The 24656-nt window shown below is 38.7% G+C and overlaps 2 protein-coding genes across 2 annotated transcripts; one reads left to right on the top strand and one right to left on the bottom strand.

Moving 5' to 3' along the window:
• Positions 1–333: 333 nt before the first annotated feature.
• On the bottom strand, positions 334–9548 carry taf7 (TAF7 RNA polymerase II, TATA box binding protein (TBP)-associated factor). The gene is made up of 13 exons (XM_034884424.1): positions 9338–9548; positions 8624–8700; positions 8447–8525; positions 7889–8022; positions 7441–7561; positions 7231–7289; positions 6671–6743; positions 5822–5935; positions 4624–4818; positions 2411–2523; positions 1757–1816; positions 1100–1362; positions 334–462 (listed from the first exon to the last, which is right to left on the bottom strand). Exons 1-12 carry the CDS (start codon positions 9354–9356, stop codon positions 1318–1320), a joined length of 1089 nt encoding a protein of 362 aa, XP_034740315.1. The 5' UTR covers positions 9357–9548; the 3' UTR covers positions 334–462; positions 1100–1317.
• Positions 9549–10607: 1059 nt separating this feature from the next.
• Positions 10608–24324, top strand: slc9a6a (solute carrier family 9 member A6a). Its single transcript, XM_034884423.1, has 16 exons — positions 10608–10902; positions 11810–12009; positions 12435–12512; positions 12688–12764; positions 12911–13023; positions 14320–14425; positions 16347–16488; positions 16940–17045; positions 17189–17277; positions 17699–17812; positions 17961–18072; positions 18262–18415; positions 18764–18794; positions 18878–18963; positions 20298–20403; positions 20696–24324. The coding sequence occupies exons 1-16, from the start codon at positions 10608–10610 to the stop codon at positions 20966–20968; spliced, it is 2082 nt and encodes a 693-aa protein (XP_034740314.1). The 3' UTR covers positions 20969–24324.
• Positions 24325–24656: the final 332 nt, after the last annotated feature.

Below are 24656 nucleotides of genomic sequence, written 5' to 3'. Positions count from 1 at the left end.
TGGTGGGCAATACCCTGCAGAAAGGAGCAGGAGAGGCGGGGATGACGGCTGGGGCCAACAAGAAAAGCCCATATCATTCTTGAACAAGATAAGATCATTCTGGAAGGAGAGTAATCTGATGGTTCAACAATCAACCAATCGCTAAAGACAATGTCCATACTTTCTTTATAACGTGGATAGACGTTAAAAGATGCTTATACTTCCTGTATTTATCTTCATCACTATGAGGAAGTTATAGCCATCTAAAGAAAAAAAAGATATTTAAGACCAACATCAAAGTGCCCCCATGTGTAGATTTGTGCCCTAATGCAAAAAAGGATGAGTTTTCAATTCTTTGACACTGTGTGTATCACTGTAATTTATTCTCATACAGGTCATGAGAGACAAAGAAGGTGATTTGGCTAAGTGTACATTTACTTTAAGTGACAAGCAAAAATACACACAGTTGAAGCCAAACAAATACTTAAAGCGCCCACATTATGCTCATTTTCTGGTTCATAATTGTATATTGAGATTGTACTAAAATAGGTGTACATGTTGTACTGCACATTGCTGCAGCTCCTGTTTTCACTTTGTTTAGGTCTCTGTTTTAGCTACAGAGTGAGACATCTTACTTGTTATAGCTACTAAGTGAGACATCTTACTTGTTATAGCTACTGAGTGAGACATCTTACTTCTTTACTATCTTTGTTGGGAGTCACACATGCTCAGTAGCTAGGTAAGATCAAATCAGCTAGATAACTGTATCTCCAACTTTGGTCAGTAAAAGGCAGGATTAGCGGAGACTTCTTCTAGATGCCACTCGTGGAATACCCGCAGAACAGGGACATGGAAGTAGTTCTTTTGTAGATAACGGTGTAATAGTGTGCGTTGTAGCAGTGTTTGCCATTGATAATGGGCTAGCATGCTAGCATCTTGGCTAGTTACGTAGAAAGCTGTGCAGATTTTAAACAGCTCACCCGGAGACTGAAGGCAGAGGACATTCAGAAACCTGTATCTCACTCTAAACAGCATAGATCGTTTTTTTTTTTTCAAGTTCAAGACACAAAATAACACCCACAATTCCAGAAAGAGTGTTTTTTTTTCATAATATGGGCACTTTAAATCATAAAGTAATTAACAACTTTTGTCAACCTAGTAAAACAAATTGACTTTTAATACATAAAACAGTATGCTGTATGTTTAATATTTAGATGACAAATTGAAAGAAATGACACAGCAAGTCAACAAATAAAGACTCCCTCCTCCTTGGATGAAGGCTCTCCTCCTCTTCACGTGTGTGCGTGCTGAAGATGACATGAGGCTGCCCCCTGGTGGTCACTTCTCTATCAGGGAGTCCAGCTGCTCTTCCAGAGAGGCCAGCTGTTGGAGCAGAAAATAAAAGTTGTGATGGATGCCCGACAACCCCAGGGTGTAATTGAAGGGTAAGTGGCCGATGATTAACATGTCTTTTCACATTAATTTGCTGCCTTCATTTGTCAATACAAACAACGACCTAAGACAGTGGGTGGCCACTATGCCATAGCTGGAAAAAGGACTCTGCTGGTAGCTCCTGACAAATTCAATTTCACGTGATTGAATTTGAACCTTGCCATGAGGCATGAAAACCATTTGGTCTAACAAGGACAGCAAGCACAATGCCATCTGCTAACATGGTATTTGACATTCATTCAAGATAAATGCAGGCAAAGTGTTGAAAGCTGTGGAGAGCTCACAGCAAGGCACTGATCCTTGACTTTTACGAAAAGGTTCTTACCTGCTCCATCTCCCGCTCCTCCTGTTGAATAATCTCATCCAACAAAGCTTGGAAGCGGTTCTGTGAAAGGAAAGGCAAAACAGACAAACAAGATTTGTTCGAGTCAACATGCTGAGCCTCATTAAATCGTGATGGCTTTAAATGTGTCTGCCTGGTCCGCTCATGTCATCTCCTCTCTGACAGAAAGGCCACTTGGAATGCCAGTCAGAGACAGCTGACCTTTTCCTTGCGACTGTGATAATAACAACTGGAGATGGGGCTTTGACGGCCCCAAAACACCGGGTAATGAGGGCTCAAAATGGCAATGTAAAAAGGGCCACGGTCTGCTCATGTCTCACTCATTGTAAAGTCTTTACTAAAGAGCGTTTGGCAGAACAATGAACTTCCATGCCAATTTTTCTGCATAGCAATGCTTATAATAGCAAAGGGCTGAAAGGAGAAATGTAATATTCATGGTTTACTTTATTTATTTTTTTAAGCCTCCAACTCTGTGTGTAATCAGCTGTTCTATGTTTTCACATCACTGTTGAGAGAGCTTATGCTGCGTGAAGACTTCTGCCCGCAAGCTAATCTGCATGTTCTTGTTTATGTTTCTGTACCTACAGACCTAGTTTCTGAATAAGTGTGCACAGTGTGAGAGTGTGTACTGCTTACTTTGAGGGCTTGGTTTTCCACTTTCTTGATGAGCTCCTCCTGCTGTTTCTTTCGGGCACGGGTTTCCTGAAGCTTGGCCTTGACGCCGTTGATCTGCACCTGATACTCCATAACTGCAGGGAAGCAGGAGGTTCACACGTTGCCAATGGCACTCAGACAACATGTATTTAAGCTTACAGTGGGGCTCGAAGGTTTGGGCTAAGTGTAAATGATGGAATAAAATCTAACTTTTTGTGACATATACAAATGTCTAATCTCTCATTTGATGCCTTTTGGAGATTTTTCCATCTTTTTTTGGCTTCTTTTTGCACATGAATACAAATTTTTACTCGGAGTGCCCAAACTTTCGAGCCCCACTGTATGCTATCTTTTGAAATGGAGAATAGACAGAAAACGCTAAACAGAGATGATGTGACAAAATTTGAGAGCAACAGTACATTCACAAAGCCATGATGATACAATATGCACTGTAGCTTGTTGAGCCACAAGGATGCTTCCAATTCAGCTTAAAATTGTGATTAATGGGAACAACAAATCCATTTAAAAAGGACGTGAGCCAGCAGGCCGAAGCACTAAAGACACAACTAAATCAGTCTGCTCGGGGCTCCACAGAGGGTTCTCATTAAATCCAGCTAAAGTGACAGTGCCTCACAACAACAATAACAACCTGTGGCTCCATCACCATCAAGTATCTTCCAAGCTCTGCTTTCCCCAACTGATTCTCAATCCTCTGATATAATCCATCTAATATGCAAAATAAAGCAGATTCATTTATTACAACTTCGCAGGGCTGCCAGAAATGTACACAGCCAAATCCAGCACATCGGGAAAGGCTCTGATGGGCTGCTACAATGGAGCCGGCCGGTAGTGTTGCTGACTGACAGCTACATATATGTAGATATGGAGACATTGAGCTGTCAGGCTGGACAGCTGTCTGAGCTGCACGCTGAGCCCCAACACCTGTCAGACTGGTTAGATGAGGAAGAGAGCTGTCTGCGTATGCATCTCTGTGGGCGAGGACACAGCATGTATATAAAAGTGAAAGTAGGGCTACTCATGGGTGTGTGTGTTTGTTTGTAACGTCTGGCCTAGAAAATTCAGCTCTGATCAAGTCCAGACACCTGGCTAAGTTTATTTTTGATCTCTGCTTTGACAAGTATCTGAGGGGGTTTGATTTAATTTCACGTTGGACTGTCTAGTCTACAAGTCCGTTCAGAAATCAGCATGCTAAGTTCTCGGCCATGACCGCTACAACAACAACAAAAAAGGAGAGAATGTAACTTGGCCAAAGGAAACAGCATTCTGGTGTAAATACAAGATGCAGGCACAGCATGAAAGATTGCGTAATTCTAGTGCTAAATTTACTTCCTTACTTAACAAAGGTATAGACACATACTTTCCAGAAAACTTTAAGAACAGATGTACATAAAGATACAGACATACAGAGCTGCTCATGATCATAGGAACCCATGCTTAAGTTGACTAAAAAGAAGAAGAAAAAATCTTTTGGAAATTCATATTAAAAAATGAGAAAAAATTCAACCTTTAAAAGGACACAATTTTTCCTTGTGAATGAATAATGTATCGTAAATAAATAAATATTTTTCCTTAAAATACAGGGGGCATGTGTATACACAGCCTTATGTTAAATTCCCATACCCTTCAACATACCTAGAGATTGGCACGGGGAACTTTCTATAAAATCATCTTTCAATGCAAAGCAAACCAACTATAAGGCAAACTGAAATAAAACCATGCCAATCTCTATGTATGGTGAAGGGTATGTGATGATGATCCTCATTTTTTAATTAAGGCAACAAAATCAATTTCCAAAAGATGATTTATTTCTGCCTCTATTTAGTCAATTTAAGCATGGGTTCCTACACTCATGAGCAGCACTGTATATATCTATACATCACATATCAATGTGTTTCTACTTGTGTTTCATATACACTACTCCACCACTGTTTTCAGACCTGGATTTTTGAACTGAAAACAATTTGGTTGGTAATGTAAACATGTCAGATGGGATGCAACTAAGAATTATTTGTATTAAATAATAATAGGTCAATTCTTAATCACTAAATATAAATGTTTTTTATACTTCAAAAAAGATTTTCATGCAATCACCAATATTCATTAAAATCTGTAAAATGTTAAGCAGGCTTCATATAGTAAGCCAGATCTCTGCAGAAAAGCTGATATTCTCTCACCTATCTGGCTGTTTCTATCGCTTTCATGCTGGGCAGAATCTGACTCGTTGAGTTTTTCTTGAAGCTGTCGGACCAGATCATCTTCCGTGTCCATGATATTCAGGTCCTCGTCCTCGTGCCGGTCCCCTTCGTCCTCCTCATCCTCACTGGAGCTGCTGATGTCGTTGAAGATCTCTCTCAGTTCGTCACGCTGGGCTGGTCATAGGAAACGCACATTAGTGTTATCAATGTGGACACAAAGATGGAAACAGTGAGACAGTGGGGTTTGATTTAGGTCAAAGGGACTACAGTCTAGTGAAAATCTGAAGTTAGAGATACTGTCTCGTAAGGCGTGGTAGAAAGAATGTTGGCTCCAAACACCCAGAATGTGAACAGACTCTCTTACATGGCTGTAATACAGTACATACAGCAGAAGTCACAGAAGCATGAACCAACTCTAGATTGTTGTACGTTACATTTGCATAGCAAGAAACAACGGTTTATTTTTTCAAATGCGTTACAAGACTGTCCTGAAGTACCTATAAGTGTAAGCACTTTCTATGCACCTAGGAGCTAAGAATGTCATTTGGAGAACTCAAAGGCAAAAATAATCTTAAGGCCTGAGAGTAATTCATGCTTGGTTACAGTCCATTTCCATTCCAAACCACTGGGGCAGAGGCTATGAAAACTAATAAGGGATGGCGTGCATGTTCGAAATAAAGAAGTAAATCTTTTCTGGTGAGGAGTGTATCAAAGAAATCATTGTCCACAGAGTCAGCCATGTTGCACCGCCATGTTTCTACAATAATCCACAACGGACATGGCCCTCTCACTTTAGACCCACCGTAGTTACCTTACGCACTTGGCACACAGGGGAAGTTTAAGTTGGTTAAAATCTGCAACCTTGCTGCGCAAGTATATTTTTCTAAAGGTAAAATGTCCAACTTAATGCTAACTTGGTCATAATCCTTAAAAACAATAAGAGATCCTTATGAAAAAGGTTTATGTAAAATAAATGAATATAAGATTATCATTATCAAATGTTTAACCTTCAAATTTCAATATGTGTTTATGCCTTAGAAAAACACAATATGAATCGGCTTTATTACTTGGGGTTTCAGTAGGCCACCTAGTTGAGGTAGAAATAAACGACCCTTTAGAGCTTTAACGTAGTGAAGTGGGCTCTATGGTTTACTTTTGAAAAACATGTTTCCCTTACCAGAGGACCCATGACCCATCTTGTGTCCTGAGGTGCCAGGTGAGGAGTCCAGGTTGGCCAGAGAGCTGTGCTGATCTGCTTCTTTGGACTCATCTTCTGCTATAATTTCCCATCCTGAACATTATGTGTTAAGGTCAACATACCCCTCTGTAGATCCCCCTCCACTTTCAGAATTCCTAAACTTAACACTCATACTCTTAAAAAACAAAAGTAGACTTGAAGGGTAAAAACCGGATGCTACGATACTCCACAGAAACTGCCTCTACTAATTTAAAATTGATTAGTGTGCCCTGTGTATATGTCTGCTGCTGCATGCAAACACTAAAACTAACACTAGAATCCAGATTTAACTGTGAGCAACTAAGCAACGATAATGAACAGTCCATCTCAATCAACACACGGTAAGCGTACACTCAAAGCGGCCCTGCTGTGCTCTTATTCTGTCAGACAATTTAGAGTTTCATTAGAGCGCAAATAGCCTCCTTGCACAGTTCATCCCTCTCACAAAGACATTAGACACAGTCAAGTCAGGTGAGCCATGCAGGAGTCAAGACACCTGCCTGGGCCTTACATAAACCTAATTCGGACGATTGATGTGAGTGATGTTATGTTTGTCCTAAAAAGAAAGTAGGAACTATCTAGCAATGAAGCATCTTAAAAGCTAGTCATGGTTAGGGTTAGATCTCACAGTCAGAAAAATGTCCTTCTGATTCTACATTACATGCCGTTTCTTGCTATTATATGGGAGAACCACAAGTACTGTTTTGCTTTGTTACTCTAACGATAAGTTAGCTTTTTATGCCTTGCAAGATGGACGTGCAGAATATTTGTAGTGGTCAAAAAGGATACGAACACTGACAGCGTCAGCGTCTGTGCTCAGCAATCTCTTCACCTCCTTTTCCACATCAGGAGATTCAATGTACTGCAAGAGAAAGAGATTGGATTAAAAGTAGTGTTAGCATCTCTCTCTCTCTCTCTCTCTCACTCTCACTTTCACACACACACACACACACACACACACACACACACACACACACACACACTGGCTGCATGCCAGAAAGCACATTAGCAATTAAAAACAGAAGGGGCCAAATCAATATGGCTTGTACCTTCAGAAAGATTTATTCAGAAGACAAAGTAGAATGTAGTGCTCAACCACACTCGCTTTTACTTTGATCAAGGCAATAGCGAAATTGCTTTTTTTGCATGCCTTTGGGGCAAACTAAGACTGAAAGCCTTTATTTATATGTAAATCTCAGTTTTCACTCTTACTACAGTTCCTGTTTTATGAAATGTGAATGTCTTGTTGGAACATAGACTAGGAAAGTGATGGATCATCAGACGGGATGCTAAAGAGGTGGATGGGAAGGGGGAGGGAAGCGCTGAAGGGGAAATGAAAATGTCGAAACCTTCTTTTTTGCAGTTTTCCGAAATCTTCTCTTGCGTGTGTTCTTCAGAGGGCAGGTGACTGAAGATGAAAACAACAGGATAGTTTAGTCAAAATGGCTCAATCAGCTGTGGCGTTCAAGAGCACCTTATGCTTCCTGAATTGCTGATGTGCCAAGTTTTCAGCACTGACAGCTCAAAAAGCTGTTGTGTATAGACATTTGTCCACTTACTGCCGTGGTTCCAAACAAATTTCTTGTCCTTGTCTTTGTCTTTCTTCTTGCTCTTGGGGTCGGTCCCAGTTGGCTCCTCTAAAGGAGGGTAAAGGTCTCCATCTAGTGTACATACCAGCATCTAACCCAAGGATGCAAAACTGATTGGTAAATTACTCTGCATTCCGCTGATTATTGTTGTATGACAGTATTATAACAAACTAGAAAAGCTGAGGCAAAATCTTAGTTTTAAATATTGACAAATGTAAAATATACCTTTTATCCACAACTCGTATCCTAAACTTAACAGTAAATATGTATCCAATGTTGATAACAACGAATATATGAAATGAATATCACAACTTCTAATGCAATGGTGCTGCTCTACCTGAGTTTTTAGTCACAAGCTTCAATCTAAACTTGAACAAGAAATGTACAATCAAGATGACATCCCACCACAGTGGTCTACCTGGCAGACATCAGCAGTTTTGTAAAATGTCTTCTTGTCCACCGTTTTCAGAGACTCAATCATACAGGGCAGATCCACCAGTTTGCAGGCCAAAGGGACGCGGTCTACTCTCACTATGCCATGACGACCATCAGCTAAAAATAAGAGGGGCAACATAACTAATTATAATGAGTAAAATGGGAAACATTGCCATGAGGACACTGCAGTCACTAAACAGACAGTACACATGCAGGTGCAAAACATGTTTCTCATGTATAGTTTAAGATTATTTGCTAGTATAGATCATGACACTTGAGTTTTGTTGTCAAATTGACAATTGTAGTTAGTAATGTATTGCAACAAAACTGAAAATAAAAATGGCAATTACAATTGACCACATATTTGCTGTTAAAATAATCTTACACTGATTCCAATTTTTGTGAATTGACATAAGTCAGTAATGCTAGTAGTACGAAGATATATCAGTGCATCCCTAATTACAAAAACTAAACTACAAAAACTGAAAATCTTAATTTCCTAAACTAAGGAATAACTAAGAATACTAATAAAGCAGCTTACGGTGCAACTCGATGGTGAGTCTGTCTTTCATGTTCATACTGCCTGACTGGGCAATCCTTCTTACTGTTGAGGCATACTCCTGTAGAAAAAAAACAACAAAAAAAACAATGAATCCACGTCATTTTCCACAAATGTACATTCAATATGAAAGAAGTCATCTGTTCGAGTATGTCTTACTGAAGGAAGCCTGAGGATAAACTGGCTCTCCAATTCATAAGGAGCATCCTCCTTATTCTTTGAGCCGACCTTCCCAACTAGAATCAAAACACACCAGCATTAACAAAGTGGTAAAATACACAGCTCCACTCATTGCTTGTTGGAAATGGATTTATACAATGTATACAACTCAATGAAAGCACGCATTGATGTTTGTTATCTTGATTCATTCTAAGTTTTGCCGATAGAAGTGGAAATCAAGAGGGATCTAGGACTAGCTAGTTGAGTAACGATAACTTTACCCTGTAATACAGCTCTTATTATTATGGAGTGACATAGCTAGTTAAATAATAAACTATGTCAGAGCAGAGGTCGGGTGAACACAGCTAATGACTTATCAATCTTACGTTATGACTTATTATACGTTATTTGTCAAAGATTGTGTAGTTAACGGTTTTTGTACGGTGACGTAAGGTTAATGTAGTAAGGAGACATGTGTTATAATGCTACGGACAGCCCTGTTAAACCGCTACAAATTTTGAATTGTGAACACGGTTGTTCACATCTTGCAGGAACGATATTATCGTAAGTCTGCCCTTTTAGGTTTCTATTATAATTAATTTGAACAAAATTGCATTTGTCAACTCACTGGGTTTACAACAGAGACGGCTAAGTGTGACGCTAGCTAGTTAGCTTAGGTAAGGCTAGTTAGCTAAACTGGCACTTTTAACGTACCTTTCAGTTTAGATGTCATCTTCGTTTTTGTAATTTGGACGGTTCAGCTGCATAAATGCACTTAAATGAGTGAAAACAACACCCCAATATGTTGGTTTTGATTTAAAAAAACAACAACACCTTAGCTAAACGAAGCCTGCATGCCCGAGATGAACAAGCGAATGGTGATTGTATAGACTTTTGATACATTCGGGTACTCCTCGGAAATGTAAAATGTTTCAGCACACTTGAAACACCCTTACACTTTCCAGCACCCAGCCCAGTACTATTGCACACGGAAATAAATTGTACAACGGCAAAGTTCAATGGCCTTTCTATCCATTTTATTTATATGGTCGCGACCTTTCTCAAAGATCCTTCATAACTTCAAGTAAAGCGTTAGCTCTGTGTCAAGCTGTGTCACTTGCATTTAGTTTTACTGTGCTTGACAATTGAGTGTGATTGTTGGGGTACGATCTGTCTGACATTATAGGGCAACATGTTGTTTTACGTATGTCTTTAATTGCAATGTATTGTGTTGTTATTGTATTTGTCTGACAATTGCCACAGACACTAAACGAATTTCCAAAACATAAACAAAACGAACAAACACTACATTTTAAGCCTTAACCCCAAATAATCAATGCATATTATATTGTATAGAAAACATTACAGACTTTGCTGTGTATACTTTGCATACTCGTTCTTCACGCTGATTTAACCAAAATCTATAATTTCCAATATTCGAAACGTTACATTTATTCCCCTTTATATTATGTAACGCGAGACTTATATACGAATTTTGGGGAAATATGTTTAAATTGTGAATGTATAATACTAATGACAGTGTATATGGTTGATACATAAATATCACTCATTTAGCAAAACTATAGAGAACATTTTTGTTTAATTGTGTTGTTAATAGAGTGATCTTTTTTTTGAGATTTCAAAATAAGAGACATAAGACATGGAAATACTCAGTGGAAAACGGTCAAAACAATATCTTTTATGTTTCACATTTCGTATAAAATAAACACACTATGTTGAGCTAAGAATGGTCTGTTAGTGTTTATTTAAACCAGGGGCATCCTGCAACGGTGCTTTTATTTCGAAATAAACATTGTGCACTTTCTGAAAAAAAAAATAGTTTTCACTTCCGGGTCGGAATCTATTCCTCTATTGCTGTCGTCTTTCTGCTCCCTACTACCCCAGTTCATGAATCATATTAGCACAACGTTTGCTTTTATCTACGACGTTCATTGCAGTATTTGACCAACTCCGAGCAACCGAAATGGTGTTTAAAGTGTCTGCCAACAGTGCCTGGAGGGTTACGAGGACGCTGTGGCTGCTTATGCTAGTGAGTCTGTCTGTGAGCATATGTGTTTGCCGAGCATCTTCAATTCAGGAGGAGGACAGTGCCATGGAGAACATCGTTACAGAGAAAAAGGTTGAGGAGAGCCACAGGCAAGACAGCGCGGACCTGCTCATCTTTATAATGCTCCTCACCCTCACCATCCTAACCATCTGGCTGTTCAAACACCGGCGGTTTAGGTTTCTGCACGAAACGGGACTGGCGATGATTTATGGTAAGATGCTCCACCGTGATTATACGTCATCAATGTCTGTACTATGATTTTGTAGTGATGATTAGATTTAAAACTATTGCATGTCAATGTCTTATTTTAATCTTCAAACCCCGGCAATACAGTTACTAAGCTATGGCGCATTTTAGTGTAGCTGTTCAGGTAGATAGAGCTACCGGGTAACAAGCTTAGTTACGGCGTTATAAACACCTCCCTGCTCGCTCTTCAAAATTACATCCAAGCGGCTAAGTTTTTCTGGGCCCCGTACCATGAAAAAAGACAGTCCAAAATCTCACTTCTCTACACTTTGGTTTGGTGACTGGTGAGGCCAAAGATAAACGTACTTCAAAGAGACGTCACGTCGAGCATGCGGCACGATGTGTGATTGACTGTTCCTCTTTCATCCAGACACCAGCATAACCCTTTCGACTCCTAATAGAACAATTAAACACCACTCACTGGGCTGTTAGTGCTCTTTGGAGACATTTTTATAGAGTTGACGAAAAAATAATGGTTTGAATGAATAAAAAGTTGCTCCTGCGGTAGGAGAATCTGATAGTCTGACTAGTTTAAATAATTGCTAAAACCCCAGTACACCCATAGTCGACCCACAATCTTAGTCTGAAAAGTAACTAAAGCTGTCAAATGTAATGGAGTAACATGTACAATATATTCCTCTGAGATATAGTGTAGTAGAAGTATAAAGTTGCATAAAATGTAGTAGAAGTACATAGAATTTGTCTTTATTTATTTTCCACAAAATAATCTTAGGCAGTGGCGGAATCATGACCACCGCTCCTTAACCTCCTCATCGATTTTGGCCTCCTTGTTGCAACCATGAACTGCTTACATTAATCATATTTCCCCTTTGTATCATATTCGTCCTGCCTCTTCTCCCCCCCCCCCCCAGGTGTACTTGTTGGCGTGGTCTTGCGCTATGGCATCCATGTTCCTCGGGACATTAGCAACACCACAATGAGCTGCCACGTCAATGCCAGGCCCGCCACTCTGCTGGTGAACATCAGTGGGAAATTCTACGAGTACACTCTGAAAAGAGAGATCGGTGCAAACAAAGTGAACGACGTGCAAGATAATGAGATGTTGCGAAAGGTACAGGCCGTACAGTCATGTTTAAAATGTTGATGTCTGTTGGGTGTTCTGAAGTTTCTATGTCTGTCTACAGGTTTGATGTTTTTCTACTTATCATGATGCAACTGTAAAATGTAGAACTGATTAATAAAGCTGATTTAAGAAAAGAAAATGCTATTAGCCGTAATGTGTTTGGTTGACCTACGTATAGAAGCCGTCCACCTTTTTTCATCTGGTCATTTCAGTGTTATAATAACTTTTTGTTCATTGTCCTGAAAGCTACTTCATGCTGCCCCAGATGTGTCATTTATGATTAATTAAGTTATTTAAGTTATCCCATCATCCAAGTATCCATTAAAACAACACCCTCTCTTTTTTGCTGTAATGCGTAGCCTAATTACAGTGATTCAGAATTGTAATACGATGGTATTTTTGTGTCGACTCAGGTGACCTTTGACCCTGAAGTGTTCTTCAATATTCTCCTTCCACCTATCATCTTCCATGCTGGCTACAGCTTGAAAAGGGTACAGTAGTATTTTGGGCACTCTGTTTCTACTTTTAACATGTTTGACTCCTGATGAAATAATGTCCTCTTTAAATAAGAAAAATCTACCTATTCCTTCTCATCTTTAGAGATGAATGATACTTAAAGGCACTATACAGATGATTGTTGACATATTTAATTGTTTTGTCTTTCAGAGACACTTTTTCCGTAACATGGGATCCATCCTGGCTTATGCCTTCCTGGGGACAGTTGTTTCCTGTTTTGTTATTGGGTAAGAATTTTGATTTGCACACATGAATACATTGTAGAATAGTTGCACAAGAGACATTGTAGAATAGAATTCATATGTCAATAACTGTAGCTGTAGTCGGTGTTGTAAATGATGATGTGCAAACCCACCTGCTGTTCTTCTGTTAGGTTGCTGATGTACGGCTGTGTATTGCTAATGAAGCAGGTGGGACAGATGGGTGGGGACTTCTTCTTCACTGATTGTCTGTTCTTTGGAGCCATTCTCTCTGCCACAGATCCTGGTACGTTTTCTCAATCCTAAAAGCTTGTCTTGCTTACAAGTTACGCTAATTTTAACCTGGATTCACTTCTATCTCTTGAATTGATAAAAGCTTGTAGTACACATTCTTGCAAACAGGACACAGGAACAAACAACTCATCATAAAACTAAAGATTTGTGAAATTTGCATACAAGAATGATATGTAGAAGTTGCGTACAAGAATAATTAATTCACACTGGAAAAATTTTAATTTTTTAATTTATTTATAAGGACAATGGACATTCATCAACATTACTGTAAATGTGCCACCTTTGGCAAAATGTTATGAGAACCATTAATTGACTTTGTCAGTTGTTCCCAGATGTCAGGTCAGCACGCTGGAAACATGACCATCCTGTAATAGTTTTCTATTTTTCCCACAATATAAAGTCCAACTGATGGTAAAATATTAAAAGATATTGTGTTGAAGTGGGTCAGGGCAAAAGCTCAGAAAACATAAAAACTTGGAAAAACGTTTCAGTTTTAAATTTCCTGTAATTTTAAATTCCAAAATTGCAGCTAGTTTACACTCTGTCAGTGCAAGTCCTATATTTCCCATTGCTATGAAGTATAAGTATAGTTAATATATAGTATTAATCATTAATATATACTTTAAAAAAAATGTTTTTTTTAATTGGGAACACATTGGTTTAAATAGCTCAACAAATATGCATCTTTTTCTGATTTAAATAAAAAAAGTTTTGGTCTCAAACCAAGGTATAGAGTCTCCAACTGGAGGGCAATTACTATCTTTGACTAGACTGGATACCCCGCCCCAAACATTCAAGGTTGGGAAGGACCATTCTGCCTAGAATCTGAGTATGTCGATGTCAGGCCAACCTTTAACACCTTCTCCATAAATGTTTTAAATTCAAATTTGAAATTAAATTTCCAGTAGACCAGAAAGTAAGGGGCACAGCCAAAACACATGATAACGATTTGCCTTCTTTCGCCCACAGGACCTGCAGCATGTAATGTTATTGTTCAAGAATGTCTGTTGTGCTGGTGTTTAAAAAAAATCTCATTAGGTTCTTCCACCCAAATTCTTACCAGGATAGCACAGTTGTGCTTCTCCATTGTTGTCTAACACATTTTCCCATATTTCTGAGTGTAGAGTTAATTTTCCTTCCTTTTCCCATTAATATATACTTTTATGGTGTTATCGTTTGTATAATATAAAATTGAAACACAGCTCTTGACATCCGCTTCAGTCTTGCTCAGTGATGTGAGTCATTACTTGGTCCAGTTCTAATATCGTGTGTTCCTCATTGTTCCCAGTGACGGTCTTGGCCATCTTCAACGAGCTGCAGGTAGACGTTGATCTCTACGCTTTGCTGTTTGGAGAGAGTGTGCTCAACGATGCGGTGGCTGTGATTCTGTCCTCGTAAGTTGGCTGCCCAACCAGTTTGAATGTGCGCCGATCTGCTAGATTACTCTTGAGAGAAATAGCAACATTGCGAGTCATGCTTTTGTATTGATCAGCCTGGACCTTTAAATTAACCTAATCAGCTTCTCATTAACACCAAGAGGTGGTTGCTAGGCTAACACTTCATTTCTTCTTCCTCTCCTCCACATGGGACTGTTTATTATTTCCACAGAATTATAAACTGTTACAGCAGGAACAGTGGAAGGGCCGGAGAGAATCTGACCAGCCCATTGAACCGGTGCTCTAAGTAGAGCATGGCATTGTTTGCTTTTTGCCGTGCCTTTGGGACAAACATGACAAATCACCGGACATTTGTTTTTAGACTCTGGCTTATTCAACCAGAAATGCATAACATGTCATTGTTTATTTATATAGTTTTGCTTTTTTGTTTGGTGAATCAGCAAATAGCCAATTTCTATTATTAACAAAAGAATAAAAAAACAGAGGGCAGAATGCCTGGAATGGTAATAAACAAAATGCCCGGTGATATGTTTCTGCGTGTGGGGGCTGTGAATGTAGAGGGAGAATATATAACTTCCTATTACATTTTATTGCCAAACTACCTCAGCAAAATATTTTAAAATTGCTTTTTTTTTTACTGATAACTATCGGCTGAATTTAATGAATTCTGCTGCGATAAAATCCCTCTTATCACAGACTCCAGTTCAAAAACTGAATTATTTTCAAAAAACTTATAACCCAGGTTTGATCAGCAGTATCATCTTGCTCTTTTAAGTAAGCCTTTATTGGGATGTTTCAGTGTTGATACTCAACTACAAGGTGACACAAGGTTGATATAAACAAAAATATAAAGTGTGTGTGTATATATAAAGTTGATGATTTTGTATAAAGTGACACATTTCATCTTCCTTCATTAAAAAAGCTACTGTACAGTGCATGGTAGCTGTGACAAAGATATGTCAATTTTTTGTGTTGCTGTCGTTGGCACACTGAAAAAAACATTTGCAATTTTTCTATCCACACCAAATTCAAAGCAGATTTTAAAAAAATCTCTTTATTTGCACTAAATTCTCTTTGAGGAAGGAAACAGCTCCGTAGTCGCTATTTCTCTTTGGCCGAATGTGGTTTTCCACCTTTTAAAAATAGTGTATTTAACAGCATTTAATGAGATGTGGTTAGGATAACAGCAGTGACATCATCACATTTAGTATGTTTTATACCTATTGTTCCAACCCTGCTCCGGATTTATGGGAACATATGTCCCTTGCAAAAATCCTTGACCTCAGTGGAAAGTTACCTGCATTTATGCAGTCTAAAGATAGATTACATATCTACACTTATTTCCACACAGCAAAATCACTTGAGTAGGCTTCTAAGCAGGCCACGACTTTATTCAATTCAATTCAATTCAATTTTATTTATAGTATCAATTCATAACAAGAGTTATCTCCAGACACTTTACAGATAGACCACACTCCATAATTTACAAGGACCCAACAGTTGTAGTAGTCTCCTCCAGAGCAAGCAACAGTGCGACTTTATAAGTGGAGTATTTACGCTGAACTATCTGAATAGAGTCTGATATTCTTTTGTTCCAATCCACTGAACTGTATATTACTCTGCTTTTCTCTTTATCTTAACTTTTATGGAAGAGAGTCTTTGTTGTGAAAGCCTGCTCTTTATCAACAGAAGCAAACGTGAAATGTAGAAGGAGACCTTCTACAGTGTGGTGGAATGTGCAGTTATTGACAAAATGAAAGTAAAAGTTAGGCAGGTACATCATATCATACAGATGCCTTTCTACATTTTCTGCATGCAGGTTTTTAAGTTAATCCATATCTCTCTAAACCTGCAGTCTGCGGTTATTTATCTTAATGTTTGACATGATTTACACTCTCTAAACACTTGTGTTTACCAGGTCTATAGTAGCATACCAGCCACAGGGGGACAACAGTCACACCTTCGAGGTCATGGCGTTGCTGAAGTCTTTTGGGATGTTCCTTGGAGTTTTCAGCGGTTCATTTGCTCTGGGCGTGGCCACCGGGGTCGTCACTGCTCTCATATCTTTTCTGTCATTTCATTATTCATTTTTAAGACATAGCTATTTGTCAAACCTTTCTTAATAACACATGAAATAACATGTAAAATCCATCCACTGTGATCAGGTTTTGTAAAAAAGAAAAGAAAAATATAAAACCTTTTTTTTTTTTTTTTTAAATAATGATAAAAAAGTCAACTAAAAATGAGTCGATACTGGTAGTTGTTTACAATATAGTTTTCTTGTCTGAAGAGTCCACAATATTTTGAATTAAATATGGATAGTTGCTCCATTAGAGCTCTGCATCGATTTAACAAAATCACTTTGCTTTGGAAACAAGTAGAATTTTAGCTCCGCAAATGTCTTTTTTTTTTTTTTTCAGATTCACCTGTTAAAAATCTTTTTAGCAGATGTTGTATTATGAATTATTTTTTTCAATGTCATTGTTAAACTCCTTGACTTCTTGTCCGTACGTGACCAAGTTCACTAAACTGAGGGATTTCCCACTGCTGGAGACAGCTCTGTTCTTTCTAATGTCATGGAGCACATTCCTGCTGGCTGAGGCCTGTGGCTTCACAGGTAACACACACACACACACACACACACACACACACACACACACAAACTAATTGTTTAAACCTAATGTTATTAATAATAATCCGTGTTTATGAATCTTCTAACTCTTCTGTTTCTGTGTCTTCGTCCCCCCGGGTGTGTTGCAGGTGTGGTGGCGGTACTTTTCTGTGGAATCACTCAGGCCCACTACACCTTCAACAACCTGTCTCCTGATTCCCAGGACAGGACTAAACAGGTCAGACCTACACCCCTGCTCATTCTGTATTTTTTTTAAGTTATGCATTTAGCAACTGGTCAAGTACTGATGCATTAAATCTATAACTATGTTGCATTAAACTTCTTCTGTACCCTCTCTTCTTCACTCTACATACAATGAACTAGTACCAAACCTATTTTTTTTAATGAATGAGAAAACCAAAGTTGATTAATTAAAAAAAAAAAAGATTAGAATGAAAGAGGCATTATTAACGAAAAAAATTCAAAACTAAAATTACTTTTTTTCTTTTCAAATGAAATGAAACAAAGTACAGATGTACAGTATACATGCACTGAAATCAAAAAATTTTGAAACTTTGATTACAGCCAAAGCCGTGCAAGTCAAGTGTATTTAGCCGTCCGTTTAGCCATCCGTTAATGTTGTTTTTCTTGTGTTGCAGCTGTTTGAGCTGCTAAATTTCCTGGCAGAGAACTTTATTTTCTCCTACATGGGTCTGGCCCTGTTCACCTTCCAGGACCATGTCTTTAATCCCATGTTCATCGTTGGAGCTTTTGTATCTTTTGCAAAAGGAACGGGTGCACACAAAGCTTGATATAAACGTAAACTTGCATGTTAGTATTAGCATAGACAAAGTTTACAAGTGAGGATACTTTGCTAGCTCTTTGCTTTGTTGTTCGCTCCTTAACCTTGTTCCCACCCAGGTGGCAGTTTTCCTGGGAAGAGCCGCGAACATCTACCCTCTCTCATTACTTCTTAATCTGGGACGACGCAACAAGATCAGATCCAATTTCCAGCACATGATGATGTTTGCGGGTTAGTGGAATACAGATAGAGACGATATTTACCGTTTATACTGTAAAAAGGTTTTCTTAAGAGAAATGTAGGCCTCATCCCTCACTGTGATGTGATTAAAAGAAAAAGACTAACACAGGCTTGATCTTTTGTTATATGGGAACTTCCATATCTGTTTTTGTGTAACACTCTCCGCGCTGTGCTTTTTAGGACTGCGAGGCGCAATGACCTTCGCCCTGTCCATCAGGGACACGGCAACATACGCCCGTCAGATGATGTTTACCACCACTTTACTTGTTGTCTTCTTTACTGTTTGGATTTGTGGAGGTGGCACCACCCAGATGCTGTCCTGCCAGCATATACGGTATGCCTCTCCTTCACCTAGCAAACCTTTTATGGGTCAAACTGGATTTGCAGTTAGCATTTATTGAACGCTGGAGGGAGTCGTCATGGCCTTTCAGAGAATTTAACTTTTTCAAATGCTTTTATGTTCAGACTTTATGACCCCCATGTTTAACTGGTTCATCAGGTTAACACTACAAAAATCAGTCAATGTAACCTCTGGTGAAAGTTAGAGGCTTTTTACACAACGTCGACCTATTCCTGCAACCTTGCTACTCAGTAACTTGTTAAACGGAGGAAACATGCTGTTCTGCTCTAAACAGTTTATAACTGCAACTGATTTACATTTGTTTGTTTTTTTCATTTACAGAGTGGGAGTGGATTCTGATCAAGATAACCCTGTAAGTGTAGCCCTCTTAAACCACTTATTGCTGTAATGTGACTGTAAGAAAATACTTAAACCACATTTTCTGTATTTGTACAGATGAGTATTACTGAAGGCCCTGAGAGAAGAAGCACCAAACAAGAAAGTGCCTGGCTGTTCAGAATTTGGTACAACTTTGACCACAAGTATCCTTTGGCAGCAAATTATTAGTTTTATTTATTAGTTTTATTTGTTATAAACAACATTATATTCATGCACAGATGACCAGCCTCTAAAGAATGCTGTACCTTTGACACAGAAAACATAAAAATAAACTGCAGAAATCAGTCATAACATACCATAACAAAAAGAGTAACAGAATTGAATATTAAAAACAACATCTACAACACTTTTGTAGGTTGGATAAAGAATAAATGAAGGCGAGAACATGTTCCAGTTAAGTGGTGACTGCTGTAGTTCACAGTGTCAGACAGCAGAGGGAGCACCATATCCAGTTTGTTTTGTGAAACACAACATAAGATTAACAACATTACACATCACAGATTTAGCTTGTTCTGTCCTTTCTTTCAGTCCTGCCATCCCTTAACAATCATACAATGTAAAATATTCCAAAACTAAATCAAAAAACCTCCATCCGTCCCCCTTGGCAACCGTGCAGGTGCAGAAAGACATTCATGCACACAAACACCTACACTCAGACACGCACACATACTGTAAAGATGTAGAGACACACAGACACACACACACACAGGAGGCCCAGTTAGGAGGAGGATACAGTTAAGTAGCACCTTCAATTATTACACTCGGGTCCAGTAGACCTGAACACCTCATATGTAATAGTTATGTGTAGGGGGGGTTTACCATGTGCAGTTATTTTTTATGTTCATCACAGAAAATGAGCAAAGGAGTTTGAGTTAGAAGAATTTATAATTAGCGTATTTTTAGCAACATTGAAAACCGGGACTGGTTTTCAATGTTTTCAAAAATCAATGTTTTCAAAAATCCAGACCCAAAAATCACACAAGGGTTAATAAAAGCGTATGTTTCATCCCGTGCCTGGAGTGTTTTATTGAAACATTGATTGAAACAATTTCAAGAAGTGAGTTGGGCCATTGCTGCCAAGTTTGTGTGTGTATGTGTTGGCTGCCATTTCAAGGCCAACATCTTCTTAGTGGCCGTGAAACCAGCCAATGGGATGCAACTCTGCTCTACCAACAAATCTACACAGGAGTCGTCGGACATTTAGTAGGAACCATGTACAGAGTTTTAGACAAATTATCTTTTTCATTGGCTGTGTAGTATGAATATATGATAATAACATGAATGACCTAATTCAATTTCTTTCATTTTGATCATTTTGCCTTTTTAACTTTGCCAATGAAGCCAACATTTGTCTATATAAACTTGAAGAGCATTCATTAATCACACTTTAAAAGAATCTTTGTTTGTCGTGTCTTGCCATTCTCTATTAGTGCTTTTTCTCTATAAAATATGTCCTTGACTCGAGTCCCCTCTCCAGCTACCTGAAGCCCATCCTGACTCACAGCGGCCCCCCTCTCACAGCCACGCTGCCTCCCTGCTGTGGCCCCCTCGCTCGCTTCCTCACCAGCGCTCAAGCCTACGAGGTTAGACACTAGTTCATTTAGGAGTTATTTTTTGCCTTAACTGTATTTATTAAGATATATGCTGTATTACCCAATGAAAAAACGTTATTTTGATGAATCGAGAAGCACAGATGTCCAGTTTGAAGCTTAATGTTTTTCTCAACTGGGCAGATGAGGAAAATGATAGTACTCGAAAACCAGAGTTACAAACATAAACGTTGAAAAATTGCTATATTTTATTTAACATGAAAAGTGTTAAAGTCCCATTTTTATTCCAGTTTGTGTGAGTAACAATCCTCTTCCCTCTCACCAGAATGAGTGCCAGCTGAAGGATGACGACTCTGACCTCATCCTGACAGACGGTGACATCAACCTGACCTACGGCGACATCACAGTCAGTACAGATGCCTCAGGTTCCCACACGAGCAGCGGCCCAGCCTTTGCTGGCGCTGCCACCTCTGATGACTTGGACAGAGAGTTAACGTACGGAGATCACGAGCTGGTGATGAGGGGCACACGCCTGGTGCTGCCCATGGACGACTCTGAGCCGCCCTTTACGGACCCCCACCACCGCTTGCGGATGTGAAGACAGTCTTTTAACGCAGACCCAGACATACCGTCCAACTCACATTGACCCGAGCCATCGAGCAAAAGACCAGTACCTGACATTCCTTCTTTCACTCCTCCACTTTGTTTACTTTTGCTCTTGCCTCATTCTTCTTTTTAACCACACATTTCCTCACTTCCCCTTGTAGCAAATCACTGTCTCTACCTCATTCTCCTCGCTATACTCGTTTCCACTCCTCTCTGGCATCTGCCATTATTGTAATATAGTCTTATTTATTTGCGTTTTTTTTGGGGGGGGTATTCAATTGAAAGTCAGTCTGACTTAGTTTGGCTTAAGCTGTGTCAGTTACCTTACTGTAGCATTGCACAGAGGTCTAGCAGCATGTGTTAGTGTGTAAATGCTAGTAGCAAACCCCAAGCTAATTTGTCGATGTACAGTATATCACTAGAGTACTATAACTTTGATTTGCATGCTGAGGATGCTTGGTGTTTTCTTTGTATGAGAGGTTGAGGGCTTTTGTGTTTTGGGTCTGACTTTGAATGTTGCTGCCTCCTCTCTGCACATCAGAGGCATGCTGACCCTGTGGACAACTTTACTTTACATTTCTGTTACAATCAAGTGCCTGGGAATTTTAGTTTTAAGCCTGGCAACCCTGTTGGATCAGCTTTTAAAAACAGCCAGTTCAGGATGGGCAATCATGCAGTTGTAGTTTTACTTTGTAAAAAATATATATATATATTTAAACAAAAAAAACTAAACCAACTCCTCTGTCCATAAGGTAGCAATATACTCAGTGGGTGTTTGGGCTGTTAGTTTGTGTTATTTGCCTGTAAATAATGTGTAACAATGTGATGTCACTGATGCAGTGTAACCTGGCAGTGAGAGTTGTGGATCTCTCCCAATGACCTTTGACTGTGACATAGAGAGGGACTTTACACCTTATTGTAGAAGCTGATGTCGCTTACGGCATAAGGAAGGGCTTTTGTTCCGTAAAGGAGATCCAAGTGAGTTTTATTAGAGAGAGATTTGTGCCATTTTTGTTCTGCATTTTTACATTTTGTGAAAACTGAATGCAGACAACCTTAAAGTGTTTTGTATTATTTTTGCAACAGAGCTTAATGACTTAAAGCTGAGTTACATTTGTCATACACATTTAGCTTTGTGAGTACAGTTACTATAACATGTGTGCATTATTGTCTAGACTTTGGATCAAATATTTTGCATTGAATGAACCTGAAGAACACATAGATTCGTGAATTTGGCACTAAAGAAATTTGTTATTGGTCGGAACACAAGAGATTTTGTGAGTATAATTTTGGCATATCAAAGAATTGATTCATTCCCTTTGATTTTATTAGGGCTGCAGCAAATTATGATTTTCATCATTAATTAATCTGACAGATATTTTTTACAGTATAGATCAAATTGATTAATCATTTGATCTATACACTGTAACATGCCTATCACAATTTCCCAGCGCTTAAGTTGACATACCATATTTAAATCTCTTGTTTTGTCTAATTAACAGTGTAAACCCAAAGATATCCAATTAATGTAAAATAAATTAAAAAAGCAAAGATTTACATTTGAGAAGCTGGATATGGTGAATGTGAGGCATGTTTGCTTAAAAAATAATAAACTATTAAATGATGACCAAAATTGCTTGTCGATTGAACCATTAAACCACTGATTATCACACATCGACTGATTATCGCTGCCCTAGATTTTATACAAGGAAGTCCATAAATTCAGTGAATAGGACATGAAAGGCTATCTGATGATTATTCTAATCATTTTGTCTCTGATATGAGCAGGATGTTTGCACTGTGGTAGCTCATCATCATGAAAACTGCCAGAATAGAACAGTAGTTGTTGAAATTGTTTTTCTCTGCTGTACACAACAATGTCCTTGAGGGTTAATGGTTGGATGGTTAAAGAGAAGTATATACTAACATTAATTCAGTATATGCTTGCTTTAAGATGCATTAAGTCATACAAATACTAGTAAAGGGGTACCCATTGGTGGTTGTGTTGCATTTAAACCTGTAGTCTTATGTCAGTGTGGATGCACAAGAAAAGCGGAAGAGTTTCGTGAGCTGAATATAGCAGTGGGTTTAACAGGAAGCGCTGATAGAGCCTCACCATGGCAACGCTGTGTTGATGAGGACAGAAGCCAGAAAACACTCCAAACACAGTGACTTTGTTTAACACCATGGTTTTGCGATTTATCGTCTTGGTGAACTAGAGAAAAAATAAGGAGATGGATGCAAGAGGATTATAATATGGTTTCAGAAAAGGGTGAAAGAAAGAGATGATAAAAGAGAGAAATGGAAGAAGGATAGTCAGTCCTGTTTGTGTGTTGGGGACGATACAGAGGTGGAAGGAAGTGCAGGCTTTTTGATATCGCTTTCCACAGTTTATCTTCTGCTGTGCAGGAGCTTCTAATTGAAAGTGTTTACATTTTTTTAATCAGGCATCCCTCTGGACACCACATCTTTCCAGGAAACGATTTATTCTTTCCACCATTTTATGCTTTTTGTTTGTGCTATTATTGATTTCTATTTTGTGGAAGGCAAACACTGAAGAAAAAAAAAAAAGTTGAAGTTGAATTTGCACGTATCCATTAGGAATGTTTTATTTTTGTTCTAAAGTTTTATCCAACAGATGCTTTTATATTATTTCCCTTTATGTTTTGGAAGGTCAAGAGAAAATGAACATCAGTTTCTTAATGATCTTGAATGAATGTTCAGTAGAGTCAAGTTGGTTCATTGATATTTAAATATAATTACTGAAATAATTATTTCCACATTGCAGTGGCAGCCGAGATGATTTATTTACTTTTTTACTTTTTCTTACTGCTGTTAGATCTCATCACTTCACCATTCAGGTACTTTGTGTCTATGTTTGATGCTGTTGTCATGACTTCTGCGGAGCAAGAATCATTCATCTCCAACAGATGGTGGAAAAATAAATATATATATACATACATACACACATACACACACATTTATAGGTTTTGGTGTTTGCCTACTGCTCTGCCAGTTGGTGTTCTCTCTCTGAATGGTGACTTGTGATAGGCTTTGAACATTGGAAACCCTTTCTGAAGTAGCTGACCAAAGAGGCCTGTTGTGCTTTGTGTGCTTTGTGTTGTCAGACACTCTATCTTTATACTGCAAACTGTGTGTGTGTGTGTGTGTGTGTGTGTGTGTGTGTGTGTGTGTGTGTGTGTGTGTGTGTGTGTGTGTGTGTGTGTGTTGTCGTCCCTCCTTACGTCTGTGTTGCAGGTACTGACTGTTAACATCTGTGTAAATATACTCTCACCTGTTGATGTGCGTGCAACGGTCAATAAACAGAAGCCTCTGCTTTTGATTAAAGCCCTTGCTGTAATGGCCTCCTCATTTACCTTGTTTCCTTTTTTATTGGACGTCTGGGTCTGTCTGCGAATGCAGCTGTGTCGATCATCCCATCCAGAAGAAATATGAAAGATTAGTGGCAGAAGTGATTTTATTTGAGTTCAATAAATCTGGGAATTGAGCATTGTGCTAAGAACAGGTTTATAATCTTCATAGCTTTGAAATTTGGCAGGTAGCCCAAGGCTCCAAGATATTAAAGATGGTCAAATATTCCAGTTGGATAAAGTCACATTAGACTAGGACTGGCTGGTCAGAGTTAACCTCAAATATTTGGGGCACAATGGTTTCCAACA

This window comes from Etheostoma cragini, chromosome 10, assembly GCF_013103735.1.
Source record: "Etheostoma cragini isolate CJK2018 chromosome 10, CSU_Ecrag_1.0, whole genome shotgun sequence".
Taxonomy (NCBI): domain Eukaryota; kingdom Metazoa; phylum Chordata; class Actinopteri; order Perciformes; family Percidae; genus Etheostoma; species Etheostoma cragini.
The sequence above is the reverse complement of the archived record's forward strand: the minus strand, read 5'-3'. Positions and strand labels throughout refer to the sequence as shown.